Raw genomic sequence first — 18,043 nt, 5'->3', positions numbered from 1 at the left:
GGGGAGCTATGGGGGGGGGGAGGAGAAGAACGTCTGTAATAATCTGAACAATAAAGATTTTTAAAGAAGTATTCATTTGATATTCGTACACAGTTTTCCCCTGCTATCCAAAAGTATAATGTTCCTGTGAAAACTTTCATAAGCCAAAATGGCATAAAACAAAGAATTACTATTAATTTATATTAAAAAATTTCTAGCATTCCCAGACTCAAAAAGTAACCTACCAAAAATCATACCAAATAGCACATATTACCTTAAATAACAGTGACATATAGTAAATCAGGAATGATAAGATAAATCCACAGCCTGTATAAAGTAGAATAATGTGTACAATGTAGTTTCACTTATTAAAAGACTGATTTCTCCTTAAGTATAAAATAACCGAACACCACAGTTTGCCCACCCATCAATCCACTCAAGCAATAGACTAACCACTTTATCCATTACTGGATGCCAACTGAAAGAAACCACTTTGCTGCTAGCAGAACAATTAGTAACTTCTACAGCTTTCAAGATTCTTTCTCTCTGCATGTAAACAGTGTTAATGGTGGAAATAGGCAAGTTCAAAGCACCATGATTGAAACCCTTAGTTACATCTAGTTTTATGCTAAACATAACACATTTACGAGCTCTCCTAGGCTTTCCTGATACCTTAGTACACATCTTCCTAATGGATGCACAAAGTAAAACTAGATTAAGCACAGATGCTAACAGACAAAATTCAAAATTCTAAGGAATTGAGGTTGAAATGTTAAGTGTAGTTCCCAGGGAAGGAACTGGGCAGTGCCACTCTCACTGCTTGGGGGGTACGGGGAGCGGGTATGCTACTTTTATAACTGCTCACTGCAAAATCAAGGCTGACTGGCTATTTTCACCTTTTCTTCATAAAAGTGAAAATCCTCTTAGGATTTATTTTCTTTAGCAAAAACAGATACTAATGTAGGTCTTTCATAAAATCAAAGTGGCATGATGTAAACTTTTGAAAAGTGGGGGATACTTGTATCTTTGTTCATGATGGTCTATTTAAATTTCTTGTTCATTTTTATTGGGTTGTTAATATTATTATTAAATTGTAAGAGTTCTTTATATATTCTGGAGAAAAAACTCTTTATCAAATGTGTGTTTTGCAAATATATTCTCCCATTTGGATTCTCATTTTATTTTTGAAGAGAAGAATTTTTAAGTCCAATTTTTCAAGTCCATTTTTCATGGTCCATGCTTTTTGTGTCTCAATAAATCTTTGCTTAAAAAAAATGAAGGTTTCAAAGATTTTCTACTTTTTCTTCTAGAAGTTTTATGATTTTTGTTTTTACATTTAGGTCAGTAATTCATTTTGAGTTTATTTTTATATGGTCTTAGCTAAGGCATCAAGATGAATATTTTTGCATATGCTGTCCAATTTTTCTAGCATCATTTGTTGAAATTTTCAGCATTCTTTGTTGAAATTTCTCCATTTAATTACCATTGTCAAAAATCTATTGGAACAGAGTGTGGAATCTCAGAGGGAAGGCAGGGGAAGGTGGGTGAGTGGGAAGTAATCAACCAAAACCTTGTATGCATATTTGCATAATCCATGGACACAGGCAGTGGGGGTGGTGAGAGCCTGGGGCGGGGAGGGTGTTGAAGGGGGAAAAGGGGGACATACGTATACTTTCAACAATAAATATTTTTTTAAAAAAAATCTATTGAGTAAACCTGAGGAGCGCCTTCTGTTGCAGCCCCCTCTTTTGCAGACCCCTCTTCTATAGACCCCTTGCCAGGGACCTAAGCACTTGCATAGACACTCTCATTTCCCCCACTAGCCCCTATCCCCCTGCCTGCTATTTGTCAGCTCCACCAAGGTCTGTATCCTGTAAAGACAGTGTATTATTGACATAAGATAAACATATAAATACAATACAAACAGACTAGCAAATATTAATGGTGGAAACAGGCAAGTTCAAAGCTTGGTGGGCTCAAGCCCAAGCTGTTGCAGGTACTATCTTAGTGGTGGGCATAAACCTGGGACTCCAGAGTTGTGGCCTGTGCTGGCAGCTTGGAGACTACCGCTAATGAGTACAGCGACCTCAGCACGCCATGAGTACTGGCCAGATTGGCTGTGTTTTCCTGGGGATTGTGTGTTGGTGGGGGGAGGGGTGGAGGTAAAGTTTGCTCTGGTGCCCTACCTTTGCTTGGGGAATGCGAGCCCGGGAATCTCCGCGTTCCAATGCAAGGACCCAATGGGTAAGGGACCCTCACTGGATGCCATGTTATTAGTGGCCCTGACCTGCCAGTGCCTACACAGGCCTTTTCCTAGTGGACCATGGGTTCTCAGATCAGTGGAGGGCAAGGGTAGGCCTGGTATGTAGGATGGACCTGGATCCTCTTTCAGAGGGTAGAGAGACCAGGCCTTCTTGAGCCCAACAAAGCTTTGCCCACAGTAAGCGCTTAATAAAAGTTAGTTGAAGGGGTTTTAGCATCTTCCAGTGACAAGGCAATGGGGCTGCCAGAATTCCCACGTGACTGAGACTGGGGCTGTGCCAGTAAGAGAGTGAGCTGGAGGATGGGAGCCTGGAGCTCCAGATGGACCAGGGATCTTGAGATCGGGGTGGCACAGACAGATATCAGAAAAGGATTTTATAGAATAGTTACGTTCTTTAAAAAAAATAGTGAATATTTGCTAGTCTGTTTGTATTTTATTTATATGTCTATCTTGTGCCAATAATACACTGTCTTTATTACTGCAGTCTTGAAATAGGTAATATGAGTCTTCCAACTTTGTATTTCCTTCTCAAAATTGATCTGGTTATCCTAGTTCCTTTGCTTTTCCATAAACATTTTAGATATATATTCTCAACTTCTAGTAAAGCTTGCTGAGATTTTGATTGAGATTTTAATGATTATGTAGATATGTTTGGGCAGAAGTTACATCCTAAAAATAGTTAATCTTTCAATCAATGAACATGGTGTATTTCTCCATTTATTTAAGTCTTCTTTAGTTTCTCTCATCAGGGTTTTGAAGTTTTCAGTATAGAAATCATACATACATATATTAGTTACATTTGTTCTGCCTTAGTATTTCCTGTTTTAGATAGTATTATAAACTAGAGACCCGGTGCACGAAATTCGTGCATGATGGGGGGGGTCCCTCAGCCCGACCTGCATCCTCTCCATTCCAGGACCCTTTGGGGGATGTCTGACTGCTGACAGTCAGACATCCATCTCCCAATCCAGGACCACTGGCTCCTAACCGCTTACCTGCCTGCCTGTCTTATCGCCCCTAACCACTCTGCCTGCCGGCCTGGACACCCCTAACTGTCCTTCCCTGCCAGCCTGGTCACCCCTAACTGCCCTCTCCTGCCAGCCTGGTTGCCCCTACCCCCCTCTGCCTTGGCCCCCGCCACTGTGGCTTTGTCCAGAAGAATATCCGGAAGATATCCAGTCTAATGAGCATATTACCCTTTTATTAGTATATATGGCTCTTTTTTAAACTTCAACAGCCAAATTTTATTGTATAGAAATGAATTGTCTTATATTGACCTTGTATCTGGTGATAATAATTAGGTCTAATAGTTTGTTTGTTTTTGTAAACTCATCAGGATTTTCTACATAGATCATCATGTTTTCTACAAATAAAGACAATTTTATTTCTTCTTTTTCCAATCTGTATGATTTTATTTTTCAGGCATTACTGAATTGGCTAGGATGCCTAATATAATTTTGAATAGAAGTGGTAAGAGCAGAAATCCTTGACATGTTCCTGATTTTAGGGGAAAAGCATTCTATGTTTTACCATTAAGTATGATGTTAACTTTAGGATTTTTGTAGATTCTCATGATCAGATTGAGAAGATCCATTTAATTCTTAGTTTGCTGAGTGTTTTTTTTTTATCAAAAATGTCTCTGGAATTATGTCAAATGCTTTTATGCATTAATTAAGATGATATATTTTTTTACTTTTAGTCTGTTGATGTTTATATTGATTTATTTGCAAATGTATAACCACTCCTACATTCCCACGATAAACTCCTTTTTGTCATGATGTATTATTCTTTTTTATAACAATGGATTTTATTCTATATCATTTTCTGTATCATTTCTGCATCTATATCATTGGAACTGTATTTGTTTATGAGAGACGTTGATCTGTAGTTTACTTGTGTGTGTTTTTTCTAGTTTTTGTATCAGGATAATGCTGGTATCATAAAATATACTGGAGACTGTGTCCTCCTTTTCTCACTTCATTACTATCTGGCTTGCATAATGTACATTGCTTTGCTTAGAGTGGAACCTAGAGTGCCATAGAATTTTTCTCAATGATTTTTCTCAACCCTAAATTTTCAGAAGTCCCTTCAAATCTGTGTCTCTAGAGGGGTGTCTGTCTGTGCTCTTGCCTACTTCACAGCATTAGACTCCTGTTATTACTAGGTACATGACTCGTGATGATGCAGGGAGCATTCTCAATTATCCTGTTCAGCCTTAAACTTAGGAAAGTCATATACAACTGGACTTTGAAGGTTACACATTTTTCTTAGCATTCTTTCCTCCTAGCATGCCAGCTAAACTCTGGTTTGTATATGGGGTTGGTCTTTGGTGAGAGATATAGTCTTGCTCTTCCCTGTTCAGTAGCTGATTATTGCTTTTTATTCTTGTAGGATCTTGGGCCCAGTTTCCTGCTCCTCTCCAGAAACAGTGTTTTATGTGGAGTTTTTTTTAAACCTGGGTCCAAAAGGAGCAAGTTTTCTATTTCTCCCCTAGAATAGTTTGGATAGTGTATGGGGCTGAATTTCTGACCGCCAGTAACACTTGATTGTTTCCTGCATACCTGAACCACTGAATGGGCTCTTTTTGTACTCCTGCTTTGTCCCCAGTCATGTTTGTGTGCTTCTGGTTAAGGACTGTGAAAAAGAACTTGGCAGTGAGTGTATTAGTGCCGGGGATGCCAGATATTCCAAACTACTGACACCTTAGCCCATTAAGAATTTAAGAATTCATTAAAATTTCAGTTGATTTATTTTCACCTGCTGTCAGCCACCTCTGTCTCCATACTTGCCAAAGGTGAAACAGTACATATGTCCCACACTAAGGGGTGGTCACTCTTTGGGATTCAGTTTATCACAGTTCTCTGATAGGCTCAAGAAATGGTATGTTTTTGCTGATTATCTATATTTTTATCATTGTTAAATTGTGGGTGACATGCTTTTTATATCCTAAATGGAAATGGAACTGGTGCATACTAATAATGTATATACGGATATTATTTTTGTTTTCTTTGTTACTAAATATGCTTTAGGAAGAAGCAAATGGTTTTTAAAACATACTTGTCGAGAATTTATTTTTATATAATGGTTTTTAAATTTTTCCATTTAAATTTTTATTTTTCAAATTATTCTTTAATATCATATTTTATCATACATAAAATGACTTTTTCTGTATGCACTTCTTTGTATTTTATACATGTATAGATTCATATGATCTCTACGACAGTCAGAATACAGAAGAGTTCCATCACCTCCAGGACTTCCTGTGCTATCCTTATATAGTTACACCCTCCCCTTACCTATAACCCTTGACAGACACCATGATCATGTCAACATTACTATACTTTTCTTTTCATCATACAGTATTGTGATAAACACACCCTAGGTGACGCACCCCCTTGTATAATTCCCTCTCCTTAAGTAATAGCAGGACCTATGACCTGTTTCTAATCATTAGAATTTGGCTAAAATAATGGGATGCCACTCACTATCATAATTCACGTTATATAAGACTAATTTATGTGATATTAGATGCAGAACCACGTAAGAATTTTCTACATTCCAGTGACTCCTAATACATAGCTATTACAAATTAATTCACTCATTCATCAGCACTCATTTATAGAGCATTTTTTTATTAAAATGAGGTAGTTGCAGTGTATCTTAATGATTAAGAACATGGACTCTAGAGTCAAATACGTGTAAAAGTTCATTAGCCTCTGTAATACCTCATCTATAAAGTGGAAATATTCATAATACCCACTTAAAAAGATTTTATGAGTATCAAAGGAGATTATGTATACAGAGCACTTGGCGCAATGCCTTCCACACAATACAGAGCACTTTTGGCTTCTATTGTTGTCATTACTATTCATAATATTACTGTTATGCAGAATGAATCAGTTATGGGGGCTCTCTTCCATAAAATTACCACATGGTATTAAATAAGATAATATGTCAAGTACTTGGAATAGTGCCTGGCACATAAAAAACTTTTATATTTATTAGATATTATTATAACTATAATTATTACCTGTCTTCATTATAATAATAGTAGTGTATTAGCACTTATTCTTAGTTATTCTCCTCCTCCTTCTACAAAACAGTAAAATATAAAATATTATATAAGGAATTAATGTTTTCCTTTGCATTTTGTTTTGGAAATAGTGAGGTAGTGTAGCATTTCCTGATTTATGTGCAACATAAAAAATAAATAAAATAGAGGACTGTATTCTTAATATAATGACCATACTTTGTGTGCATTTATTTTTTTCAAACATGCCAAATGAAAAGACAGAATGAGAAATATTACATTATAAAATATATAATTGAATATGTCTCTTTATTTAACTAAAGCCATATTTTCTTTTTTTTTTAAATTTATTTTTTTTATTGCTTAAATTATTACAAAGAGTATTACATGTTTCTCCTTTTTTTTCCCCCGCCCTTGAAAATCCCCTGTAAAGCCATATTTTCTACTGGCCTAATAATTCTCTTGAATGCTTGTAGTAATAACCTGAAAGCTTTGAAAATATTAATAAGAATTATATTTTTGTTTATGATTGTACGATGAACTCTTTTGTTCTGCTAGAAGAGAGACTGGAAAACACTGTGACTCAAGTAAGATAGAAGTTTACTTTTTTCACTAAGTTAAAGTTATTGAAATGAGGTAGTACCATTATTCAAGGGTTAAGGTACTTCCATACCTTCCTTTTTAAAAAATTCTCATCCAAGGATACTTATTTTTTATTGATTTTAGAGAGAGAGGAAAAAAATTGATGTGAGAGGAGAACACCAATTGGTTGCCTCCTGTATGTGCCCCAATTGGAGATTGAACCCGCAACCTAGGTATATGCCATGATTGGGAATCGAACCTTCAACCTCTTGGTGTACTGGATAATGCTCCAGCCAACTGGGTCACTTGGCAAGGGTGTAAATTATATTCTTTATCTAAGTCACTTAGTCCATAATGGCTCTCTGAATTATATCATGGTCAAGTTCTAGGGAAAAGAAAAGGAAAGAGGGAAAGTGGAAAAAGCTACAAGGTGGCTGTCTAACCCCTTCTTAGATACCTTCTCTAAATCTTCACACCTATTTTTCTTACAGTCTTTGGTAAGAAATTCCGTTACATGGCCATAGCTTACAGTAGGGGAGTCTGGGAAAAATAACATTTTAAGAGTTTACATAGTCAACCTGAGTGCAGCTGTGGTTCTTGTAATGAAGAAGAATGCAAAGAGTAGATTTAGGGTCAGCAACTAAAGGTTTCTACTCTCCTAGTCATTATAAATATGATACATAGTGATGAAAAGCATTAATCATGTAACAGAAGTCCATAAAAGATGAAAAGGGGAAAGTTCCTGTAGAGAGAATGCTATGTGTTCACAAAACCCTGTTTCATTCTCCTCTTGAGTCACAGGAAAACTACCTTCCCCAGCCTCTATGGCAGTTTTAGCTAGTTGACTGTGACCAGCAGTAAAATTTTCCATTCTTGGCCCCTAAAAGGTTCCACAGGATTCTCCAACACCCCTCTTTATAAGATTGCTAGCCAGGTACAAAGAATGCAACTGTCCTCCCCTGCAGGCCTGGTCACCCCCAACTACCCTCCCCTGCTGGCCTGGTCCCCCCCAACTGCCCTCCCCTGCAGGCCTGGTCACCCCCAACTGCCCTACCCTGCTGGCCTGGTTCCCCCCTAACTGCCGTCCCTTGCAGGCCTGGTCCCCCCCAACTGCCCTCCCCTGCAGGCCTGGTCCCCCCCAACTACCCTTCCCTGCTGACCTAGTTGCCCCCAACTGCCCTCCCCTGCTGGCCTGATCGCCCACAACTGTCCTCCCCTGCTGGCCATCTTGTGGTGGCCATCTTGTGTCCACATGGGGGCGGCCATCTTTGATCACATGGGGAATAACATATATTATATATATTATATAATACACAGGTACTTCATCCCCAAATATTTTCATTACCAAAATTAGCACTAATGGTATTTAAAATTGGCTTTCTAAGTTAAATCAGAAATCTAAGTTTAAATTTAACATGGTAGAATTTTAATGAACAAAATTTGCAAAATTTATTTTAGACATACATATAAACAAAGGTGTGTAAATTTTTAAAAATTAATTTCCTACATTGAATTGCCTGAGTGGAAAATGCCAACAAAACATAAGAAGAAGGAATTACTAATTTTAAAAAAATATATATTTTATTGATTTTTTACAGAGAGGAAGGGAGAGGGATAGAGAGCTAGAAACAACGATGAGAGAGCAACATCAATCAGCTGCCTCCTGCACACCTCCTACTGGGTATGTGCCTGCAACCAAGGTACATGCCCTTGGCCAGAATCGAACCCTTCAGTCCACAGGCCGACACTCTATCCACTGAGCCAAACCGGTTAAGGCGGAATTACTAATTATTGATGAGGGTATGTGAAATGTGTACTTTATTGCCAAACCAGTAATTTTTAGCCTTTAGTTAGAAACATCCAAGTTTGTGAAGAAATCTGTGAAACTTTCCTGAAGCATTTAAGAGAAGAAATGAATAAAAGGAGAGACTATCATGTACCGGGAACATAAAAAAAATATTACAAATAAGTAGTTCTTCATAAAATAATGTACATTTTTAGTGCAATCCCAATCAACAGTCTTAGTGAGCTATTTTAATGAAGCATGTGCAACTGGGTTTTAAATTTACCTGCAGAGGTAAAATGCCAGATAAGGCAAGGAAAAATATGGAAGGAATATTTTAAACTAGATTTTTATTTTTTAATAAAGGAATTTGCTACCACTTTTTACCAGGAAGTTACATATTCTAAGGGTCTGAATGGAAATTAAACAGACACTTGTTGCCATTTCACTTTTAACTTCCTTAAGGAACATTTTCTACCCTTTAACACTTCAGCAGTTTAACTTGGCTGTTGTCCCTCCTCCAATTCAGGGAGAGGCCTTCTGTCTTCCCCATCACAGGGAGGAGGCGGAGCATTCTCTCAGAAGCATTCTTGGTGGAGGGACTGCATTTCAGGAGGCTGCAGCTGACAAAAAGCTTCAAGGTAATGACTGTCTTAAATCTAGTTCTTTTTCAGGGACTTCTCAGGGCCTAAGAGTAAAGATGAGAAAAATAGTAATGGTGGTCTTAAAGTGGTGAGAACAGTGTGTGGTTTTGAAAGAATTTCTGGCATTTTGAAGGAATTAATCCTTTAGCATTTCTGTATCTCCCAATGCATTAAAAATCTACAGTGGGAGAAGAAGTGATCAGATTACAGCCTCTATATTAAGATTTCAGTGCAGTATAGCCATTCATGCTAATTTATTGACTTGGCATTCCATGTTTATGTTGCTGGAATTTTGTTACTACTTGAATTTTTAAGCATTTTTACTTTACACAGAAAATGATGGATAAAATATGTGACAGCATGGGAGAGAATACTCTTATGAATTGATAGAAAGGCTATATGTCACCAGTATATGAACATGGAAAGGGGAACAGATATGTAGTTGACTGGAGACACTTGTACATACATATGCATATATATGTGTGATTAGAAAAAAACCTGGGAGAAAATAAACTCCCATGTTAGTCAGCATTTCTCAGTGGTCAGGTTAGCCCATTGCAGCATCTTTAGAGTATATTTCCCCATGATTATTTTTATAACCATGAAAGAAAAGTGAAGCTGAAACAACATATCCATTTTGTTTAAAACACATAAGCATTCATAGACATATGCAGATGTGCAAACATCCTCCTTTTGGATTTTTTTGCAAATAGTGGACATTTTCCTGGACCTGATCAAGTGTGTAGCCTAATTGCTGTGTTGGCTACAGCCCTGCATGTGTCCTCGCAACTCATTCTTTCAAATCACAGGTATGGCTTTGGTCAACAAGAATCATTTTTCTATATATTTTAAGAGTGAGATAGAGAAAGAACTTGGTTTATTTCTATAAGCAGTTTTTAAAACATTGTATGGAATGATATAACCATACAGTAGAATATTATGTATCTGGAGAATAGAAATATGTAGTGATTTGAAATGTCTGATAAGTAGTATAAAGTGAAAAAAATGAAATTTTAACATAGCATTTATTATATGATATCACTTAAAAATAAATGTGTATGTTAGTAAAACATAGGTATGCTACTACAGTATATGCAACCAAATCTGGGAGCACATATCTGCCACACTATTAATGGGATCATTTGTGTAGCTGGAGAAACAGAGCTAGCTTTACTACTATTTAAAATAGTATTAATATATACTTATTTATTTACTTGGTTTACATCATTAGGTAAAATACTGAGATGAAATGTTGTAAATGTGGGAAAAATATAAAGTAATTCATAAAAATCATGTGGGAAATATTTACATAGGATGATGTTCAAAATATGTTCTTAATTGAGATCTAATGTTGGTTTGAAAATATTTATTCCTATATGCAAACAATTCTGATATTATAGAAAATATTCACAGTGATTATTTGTAGAGTTGTACTTTATTTTGTATATATCTCTCTGCACCTTTTCAATTTTTAATAAGCTTCTGGATATTTTTTATAATCACAAACATTGTAATTGAAGACATTATGACCCTGCTATAATCTGACAAAGCAAAAGCCTTGAACTTAGAATAGAAAATTCTAGAAGCCTGGGGAGGCTTCTGACTGGCTAAATGTAGTTCATTCACTTCTCATAAAAAGGATCTGATCATGATTGAAGCCCTGCCTATGCCTCCCGTGGAGGCTGCAGTTCTGATTCTGGTCACAAGATGGGGCTTCCCAGGTTTACTACATTTTCTTCAGGCAACCATTTTTATGAAAGTGGGAAACAAAGCAATGAAACATATTTTTGTATTAGTGGACTATGAGACAGCATGTAGAGTATTATTAAAATTCCAATGAAAAAAAATTATTTCGCAAAGAAGGAAAAATCCACATATTGATTGATGTGCAGATTCAAGCAAAATCTATAGTCTTGTTCATAATAGACACAAGGCAATTTGTTACTTCCCTTCTCTCTTACCCCCAGCTCACAGTTTTCTAGTCATAAAGATCATCTCACATTAACCAAATAAACTGTGTCACAAAGAGAATTTAAAAATAAAAGAAGGAAAATAAATATGGCATCTATATCACAGATGAGATTTTATCTCATTCCTGTGTTTCAGAATGGCATGCCTTCTAAAGTTTGGGCAGGAAAGTTTCAATATGTTTTTTCCATTTTTTGGTTTGAATTTTATCTCCTTTTGTGTAGCCTTTCTTCTTTTCAAGTGAGAATCAAGACAACCGGACCACAAGACCAGATCCTCTATGACACATTTGACACTGGCTAAGGCTCTTCCCATTTCACAAAATATTTCACATTAAAAACTTGTTGAGAACTTGAGTTAGAATTTGTTTTGCTTCCTTCTCTGCAGCATAATATTTTAACACTCACACGAAGATGTTTTTATTGACTTTTTCAGAGAGAGAGGAAAGGAGAGAGAGAGAGAGAGAGAGAGAGAGAGAGAGAGAGAGAAATATCGATCAGCTGCCTTTCTTACAGTATCAAACCTGCAACCTAGGCATGTACCCTGACTGGGAATCAGACCCACAATCTTTTAGTGTACAGTTCAATACTCCAACCAACTGAGCCACCCAGCCAAGGCTGCAGCCATAGCATTTTTAATTAGAAGCTATATTTCATACTAAAACCATGTTAGATTGAAAATTTGAAGTATAATTTATTTTGTTCCCTGTTCTATAGCCATAATATTGTGTAATTAAAAATCATCACTTCTATCCCAGTTGGTGTGACTCAGTGATTAAATGTTGACCTATGAACCAGGAGGTCACCGTTCTATTCCAGGTCAGAGCACTTGCTTGGGTTGTGGGTTCCATCTCCAGTAGGGGCCATACAGAAGGCAGCCTATCAATGATTCTCTCTTCATTGGCATTTCTATCTCTCTATCCTTCTCTGAAATCAATAAAAATATATATTTTTAAAAATAAAAATAAAAGTTATCAATTCGAGTTTGTGAGAAGAATCTCATGTTGAACCACTATGAAGAAATTGTGCAAGAGGATATTCAGATTTCTACCTGAGTTTTACACAGCTTACTCTCAATAAATCTTTGCTAACTATCCTACCCAATTAGTAAACATAGCAACCATTCTGAATCTCTGCCTTCTAAGCTCATGCTTTTAACAAGGTCATGTGTTATTGTCTGGGCCGAGGAGATGCATACTTTGCTTGCTTTGGGTAAATAGGAAAGTATTTATACCTTAAATATTATAAAACTGTGTCTTTATCCAGAACAATGATTCTAAAGTTCTTGGACAAGTTGCAATAGAATCACTTGAGAACTTAGAAATACAAAATGTTGGATCCTATTTAGAATCTTCTGGATAAAACTATCAGGATAAGGCCTAGAAATAGTTTTATGAAGACCTCTAGATGATTCTGATGCATGCAAAGTTTGGAGTCCTACTGCCTTAGGTATAACAGCAGAGACATAAATGTCCCAAAGGAGTTAATAACATAAATAGAGTCCTTGACTTACCACTACAACCTTTCCCACCTCTGCCAGCAAGTACACTGATTCAGTCCTTAATAATCAAGTGCAAAATTGTAAGGACAAGTTCTTGAATTTGAGGTATTATAAACCACTTCTTCAATTTTACCTTCACTTTACATTATGCTGCATTTTCCCCTCCATATCATGCCCCACTGAGAATTATTCTTTCTTTTATCTCTATTTGTAATCGCTCACCTTCCACTTTGGCAAAATAATCTTGTTTGCTGATAATTTTCTTCTTTTCCTTTTCCCTATTGCAGTATCTCTCATATTGTCCCATTTAAGCAACGGGCTCAAGCATCCTTGGGAAATTCTGCTGGAAGAGAACAGACCAAAAAAGCTATAAACACTTGGTAATTCTAAGACAAAGGCGATTTTGGTGAGAGTGTTGTTTTGGGTAGGAACTGCCTTAATATTGACAAGAATAGTCATTCACCTCAGTCTCTGATAGTAAACAAATCTAAGTCATAATGGATGCTGAGTACGTCTTATGCAATTGGAAAGACCAGTTATGGCCAGCAAAAGTTTTGTCCAGATGTGAGACTTCATCAAACAGTAAGAGAAAAAAGACATTTTCCCTAGAAGTTCAAATACTCTCAGTAAATGAAAAAATTAAAGTGGAAAGCAAGGAAACAAAGATCCTAAATAAATCTCAAATTGAAGCCATTGCCTCCTCACTAGCAGCACAGTCAGAGGGCAGTTATCCACCTAGAGAGGAAACAGCTTATGCAAGGTCACTAAAAATGGCACTGGGTATTCTGAATAAGAGAACAAATTTGAATCAATCAAGCAGTTCAGATGAAGAAGAGACCACCACACTGTCTCAAAATGTACCACAAAAGCTTTCTAATTCACCCCCTCGTAAAAAGTATCGGAAGCCTAAAGGAAACTTATCGAAGTGTCTTGAAGAAAGTGAAATTCCAACATTTCTGTTAGTATCTTCAGAGAGTGATGATTCCTTGTATGATGATAAATCACAAGTGCATGCAACCGTTGATACTATTCCAAGTGAGATGGAAACAAAATCATCACAAAACTCCAGCTGGTGCCAAATTTTCCCTCCACTTTCAGAAGAGGATGAAAAGGAGAGCAAGAAAAAGATTGACATCCCAACAATTATGCCTTTGGATTCTACAATCAAAGAGGAAGGTGCTTATGTTAAAGAAGAGAAGTTCACTCCAACTTCACCACCAGATATCTTCATTGTGCCAAAAAGTTTGAAAGAGGAGCCAGAAGATCTCTGCCCAAAGACACTGGCCATTTCCTCTGAATGCTCTGCCTTCTTAGAGAATATTGAGGATCCTGGAGAGGGTCCCTCGAATTCATGCTTAGATACAAGCCAGAATCAACCTGTAGAATCAGAGACAGGTGCTCTGGCACCCCCCAGTTATTGTTCATGGGAATGTCAGGTTCCATTTAGTGCCTCTAACCGTGTCATGGATTGTTCACTCCGTGGGGATAATGAAAGAAGTGACCAGAATCCGGATTTTGAGGAACACGGAGAAGAACTCCAAGCTTCTGATAAGTCAGTGCCTCTAAATCCTGTTGATACTTCTGTACTAGATGACGATGAGGAAGATGAAGTACTTCCACCAGTTGTTTTTCATTATGAGCCACGTTCATTTGAAGCAGGAATGATAGTCTGGTTTAAATATAAAAAATATCCATTTTGGCCAGCCATAGTGAAAAGCATCAGGAGAAAAGAGAAAAAAGCAAGTGTGATTTTTGTTGAGGCAAACATGAATCGTGAAAAGAGAGGCATTAGAGTGCTTTTGAGAAGATTAAAAAAATTTGATTGTAAAGAGAAACAAGCACTAGTGGATAAAGCCAGGGAGGATTACAGTGAAAGTATTGACTGGTGCATCTCACTGATTTGTGACTACAGAGTTAGACTAGGTTGTGGTTCTTTTACAGGCTCTTTCCTTGAGTATTATGCTGCTGACATTAGTTATCCAATCAGGAAAGTAATCAGACAAGATACCTTCAGGAACTTATTTCCAAAGCTGCATAATGAAGATTCTATGGAACCGATGGCCATGACTTCCCAGACCAAAAGAATGTCCTTCAAAAAAATTCTCCCTGACCGAATGAAGTCAGCTCGGGACCGAGCCAACAGGAATCTAGTGGACTTCATTGTGAATGCAAAAGGAGCAGAAAACCATCTTCTGTCCATTTTAAATGGCACAAAAGCATCCAGGTGGCTGAAATCATTTTTGAAAGCAAAGAGGTTCACTCCCTGTATTGAAACATACTTTGAAGATGAAGATCAGTTGGATGAGGTAGTGCAATATTTACAAGAAATCTACAAAAAAATCGACGAAAGAATGCTAGCTCGGATAAGAGATGATAAAATTAAATTTATCCTAGAAGTTCTTCTGCCAGAAGCAATCATTTGTTCAATTTCTGCTGTTGATGGATTAGATTACAAGGAAGCTGAAGCAAAGTATCTAAAAGGACCATCTCTAGGATACAGGGAAAGAGAGTTATTTGATTCAAAAATCCTAGTTGAAAAGAGACGGAAGCCATCAACAAAACAAGCTCACTAAATCACCTGCATGTCCAAATCCTAACAGGGAGCTTTCATAGATATTAGTTTAAAAAATCCCCCTAACATATTTTCCAGAAACGGGAGGCTTTAGGTAATATGTTCAGGTTTTGTTGTGTGTGGTTTTTTGGCATCTCTATGATCTGTCAATATTACTACATCAACATTTTCTTTCTTACGCTTCTTTAAAGTCAATTTTATTATATTTCAGCAGTTCTGCTATCTCACACATTTTTAGAATTCATAATTCCTAAATAATTTTTAAGAGAAAGTACTATTTTGTTTTTTGACATCTTTGTGTCTATGCTGTATAGTTAAATACAGGGTACACAATCATTTGCATATGAAATTTGCACTAGTATTAGATAGTAAGTGAGATGATTAGAAAAAAAGTCTAAGGAACATTGATTATATTATATATTTTTGCTTAGTTTTTATAAAATATTGGGTTTCTCCTAAGATAGTTGAATTATTTTTTCTGCCATGCCTATTTATTTTTGGAAAAAAATATCTGAGACATAGAACCAAAGATAGAGATGCTTTGCTATATATTATTACTAACTGTAATTGCTTTTGCAAGAAAATCTGGAATTCAAAAATAAAGTAAATGGATTACCTGCATGCAGTCTATATGTGTGAGAATAACATCTCAGCATGCAGAAAATAATTTTGGCAGCCTGGAACAGGATTGTTCATTCTACACTTCCCTGAAATTCCATTTGTGGAGTGTCTATTATTCAATAAGTCAGTGGTTTCTTAAACAGACAGGCTTTTGGCTGTCATCATATCTAACAGTATCTGTATCTAAATATAGCCATCTGACCACATGTGGAAGACAGCTAGAGTCATTGTATTCATAGTCTGGCTACTCTAGAGTATGAGTCCAGGCTGACTGCTTAAGAACCCATCTAGTTTGTTATAAACTGTAGAAAATGCAAGCATTTTGTTCTGACTATAGTATCTCCAAATATATTGTCATTTGTTTCAAACCAAACACTCTGTATATTAGTAAAATAGTTCTAGTTGGTTCCAACAATATAAATACCAACTGGTAAGTCATTCCAGGCTAAAACAAAGAGTAGATGGACCAGAATCTTTGAGTTTGGAAATGAGTCATAGAAAAGGCCTCCATTTGGCCAAATGTGACAATTATCCAAATATATTTAAAAATACACAGCTGACAGTTGAAGTCTGAAACCAATGAAAAGCTTATTCTAACTTGAAATAAGACTTTAGTGAAAATAAATGTTATAAGGGCTACTTTATTTTAGAAACTTGACATAAAAATAAACACTAAAGGCTTAACATGAACTTGTCTGCATTTTTATTCTTAGAGTGAGACAACTGTTACTCTTGGTCTTTTGTTATATGTTTTCATGGCCACATATTTATGTAAAATTTTCAAAAGTTTGATGTTTCATTTGTAATAAAACCATTAAATCTTTCATTTTGAATGTTCACTTCATCATACTTCAAATCGTGTAGTTACATAACTGGTGTTTCTCTGTTTGGAATTTTGCTTGTTGTAGTTGTCTTCATTTTAATGCTTGTTATACATTATCTTATCATTCTAAATAAATATTCACTTTCATGTTTGATTTTGTATTATTTTAAAATAAAGCCTTCCAAATTGCATAAGCTTTAGATTCCATAGAACCTTCTCTTGGTCTGCCTGATAAAGACCAAGACTGCTTTAACATAACTGTATCAATCCACATAACTTCCTTATGATCTTGAGGAGTATTTGACAACAGACCATCACCACACTATATGTGGGACTCATATACTGGGAAAACACACTATCTGTACTCTATAGCATTCCCTTTGATTCCAATATATTGCCCACCTTTCGTTTTCTCAGTGGAGCCATTTCTATCTTTTGTTTCTGATATCATCTTTACTACCTCATTTGTGTATTCACTCATTCATACATTTGATAGTCAGGAGAGCAAGCAATGGTTTAAAGCTCTGCTCTGCTCTAAGTATTTAAGGTGACCCAAATGATAAGGCCAGATTTAAAGTGATCCAGGTGACAATCTAATTTCTAAAAGCACTAGGATGCACTACTTTATCAAAATAGTGAGTAATATTTATTAATCTCACTGCCTGTATTTGAAAACCAGTTCCAGGCTTCCCCGCATTTGTGAGTTATTGGGTTTGGGGTAAAAGGTGAGTTGCCTGATTCCTCCTGGTATGTCATTTATATTGTGGCATATATTGAAGTGAGGGAGATGTGTCTCAGACATGCATCTATTTTCCTCTTTGCATGAGTTGGTGTTTGGGGTGTGGGAGTGGATGAGTTTGGCTTCCCACTCAGTATGGATTCTGAGATCCCTTTTAGCCTGATTGGTTGAGGCCAGCTCTAAGAATGCTTTAATCTGAATCTTTAACCTACATTTGTGTGTCTGATGGGCATGCCAACCTAATTCATTGGATTAAAGAGACCCCCATCTCTTCCAATCATAAGGCAGATTGTCTAATATCAAGCCCATATTATAATTGAAAGGTTGGAAGAGAAGCATGGAAACTATTCACAACATTTACAGGTCTCTATATCAATATATGTGTCCTAATAAGGAAAGAGTACAATTCTGAGACCTATAATAGTGATGGGTGTGAGAATCTTGGATATATACAATCCCAACTCCTCAGCCAGCCAAAAACAGCCCCTAACCCTTGCTATTAGAAAACAGCTTTCTTCTTCATGGAGACAAGGCAATAA

The 18,043-nt window shown here is 36.5% G+C and overlaps 1 protein-coding gene across 4 annotated transcripts in view; it reads left to right on the top strand.

The window, feature by feature from the left end:
• The window catches only part of LOC102243187 (PWWP domain-containing protein MUM1L1), a 26,059-nt gene extending 10,306 nt beyond the window's left edge, over window positions 1-15,753 (top strand). For 3 of the 4 annotated variants that reach the window (XM_014542594.1, XM_014542593.1, XM_014542592.1), the window contains 2 exons: window positions 9,167-9,278; window positions 13,037-15,753. In XM_014542594.1, the coding sequence (XP_014398080.1) occupies window positions 13,247-15,322 (2,076 nt within the window). In that variant the 5' untranslated portion in view covers window positions 9,167-9,278; window positions 13,037-13,246 and the 3' untranslated portion in view covers window positions 15,323-15,753. Of the gene's footprint in view, window positions 1-9,166; window positions 9,279-9,994; window positions 10,091-13,036 lie in introns of all 4 variants that reach the window. The other variant, XM_005869864.2, reaches the window with a different exon arrangement.
• The last annotated feature ends 2,290 nt before the right edge of the window (window positions 15,754-18,043 follow it).

Source organism: Myotis brandtii, unplaced genomic scaffold (assembly GCF_000412655.1).
Source record: "Myotis brandtii unplaced genomic scaffold, ASM41265v1 scaffold305, whole genome shotgun sequence".
NCBI classification, from domain to species: Eukaryota; Metazoa; Chordata; class Mammalia; order Chiroptera; family Vespertilionidae; genus Myotis; species Myotis brandtii.
Note: the sequence above shows the minus strand (reverse complement) of the source record. Positions and strands in the feature narration are given on the sequence as shown.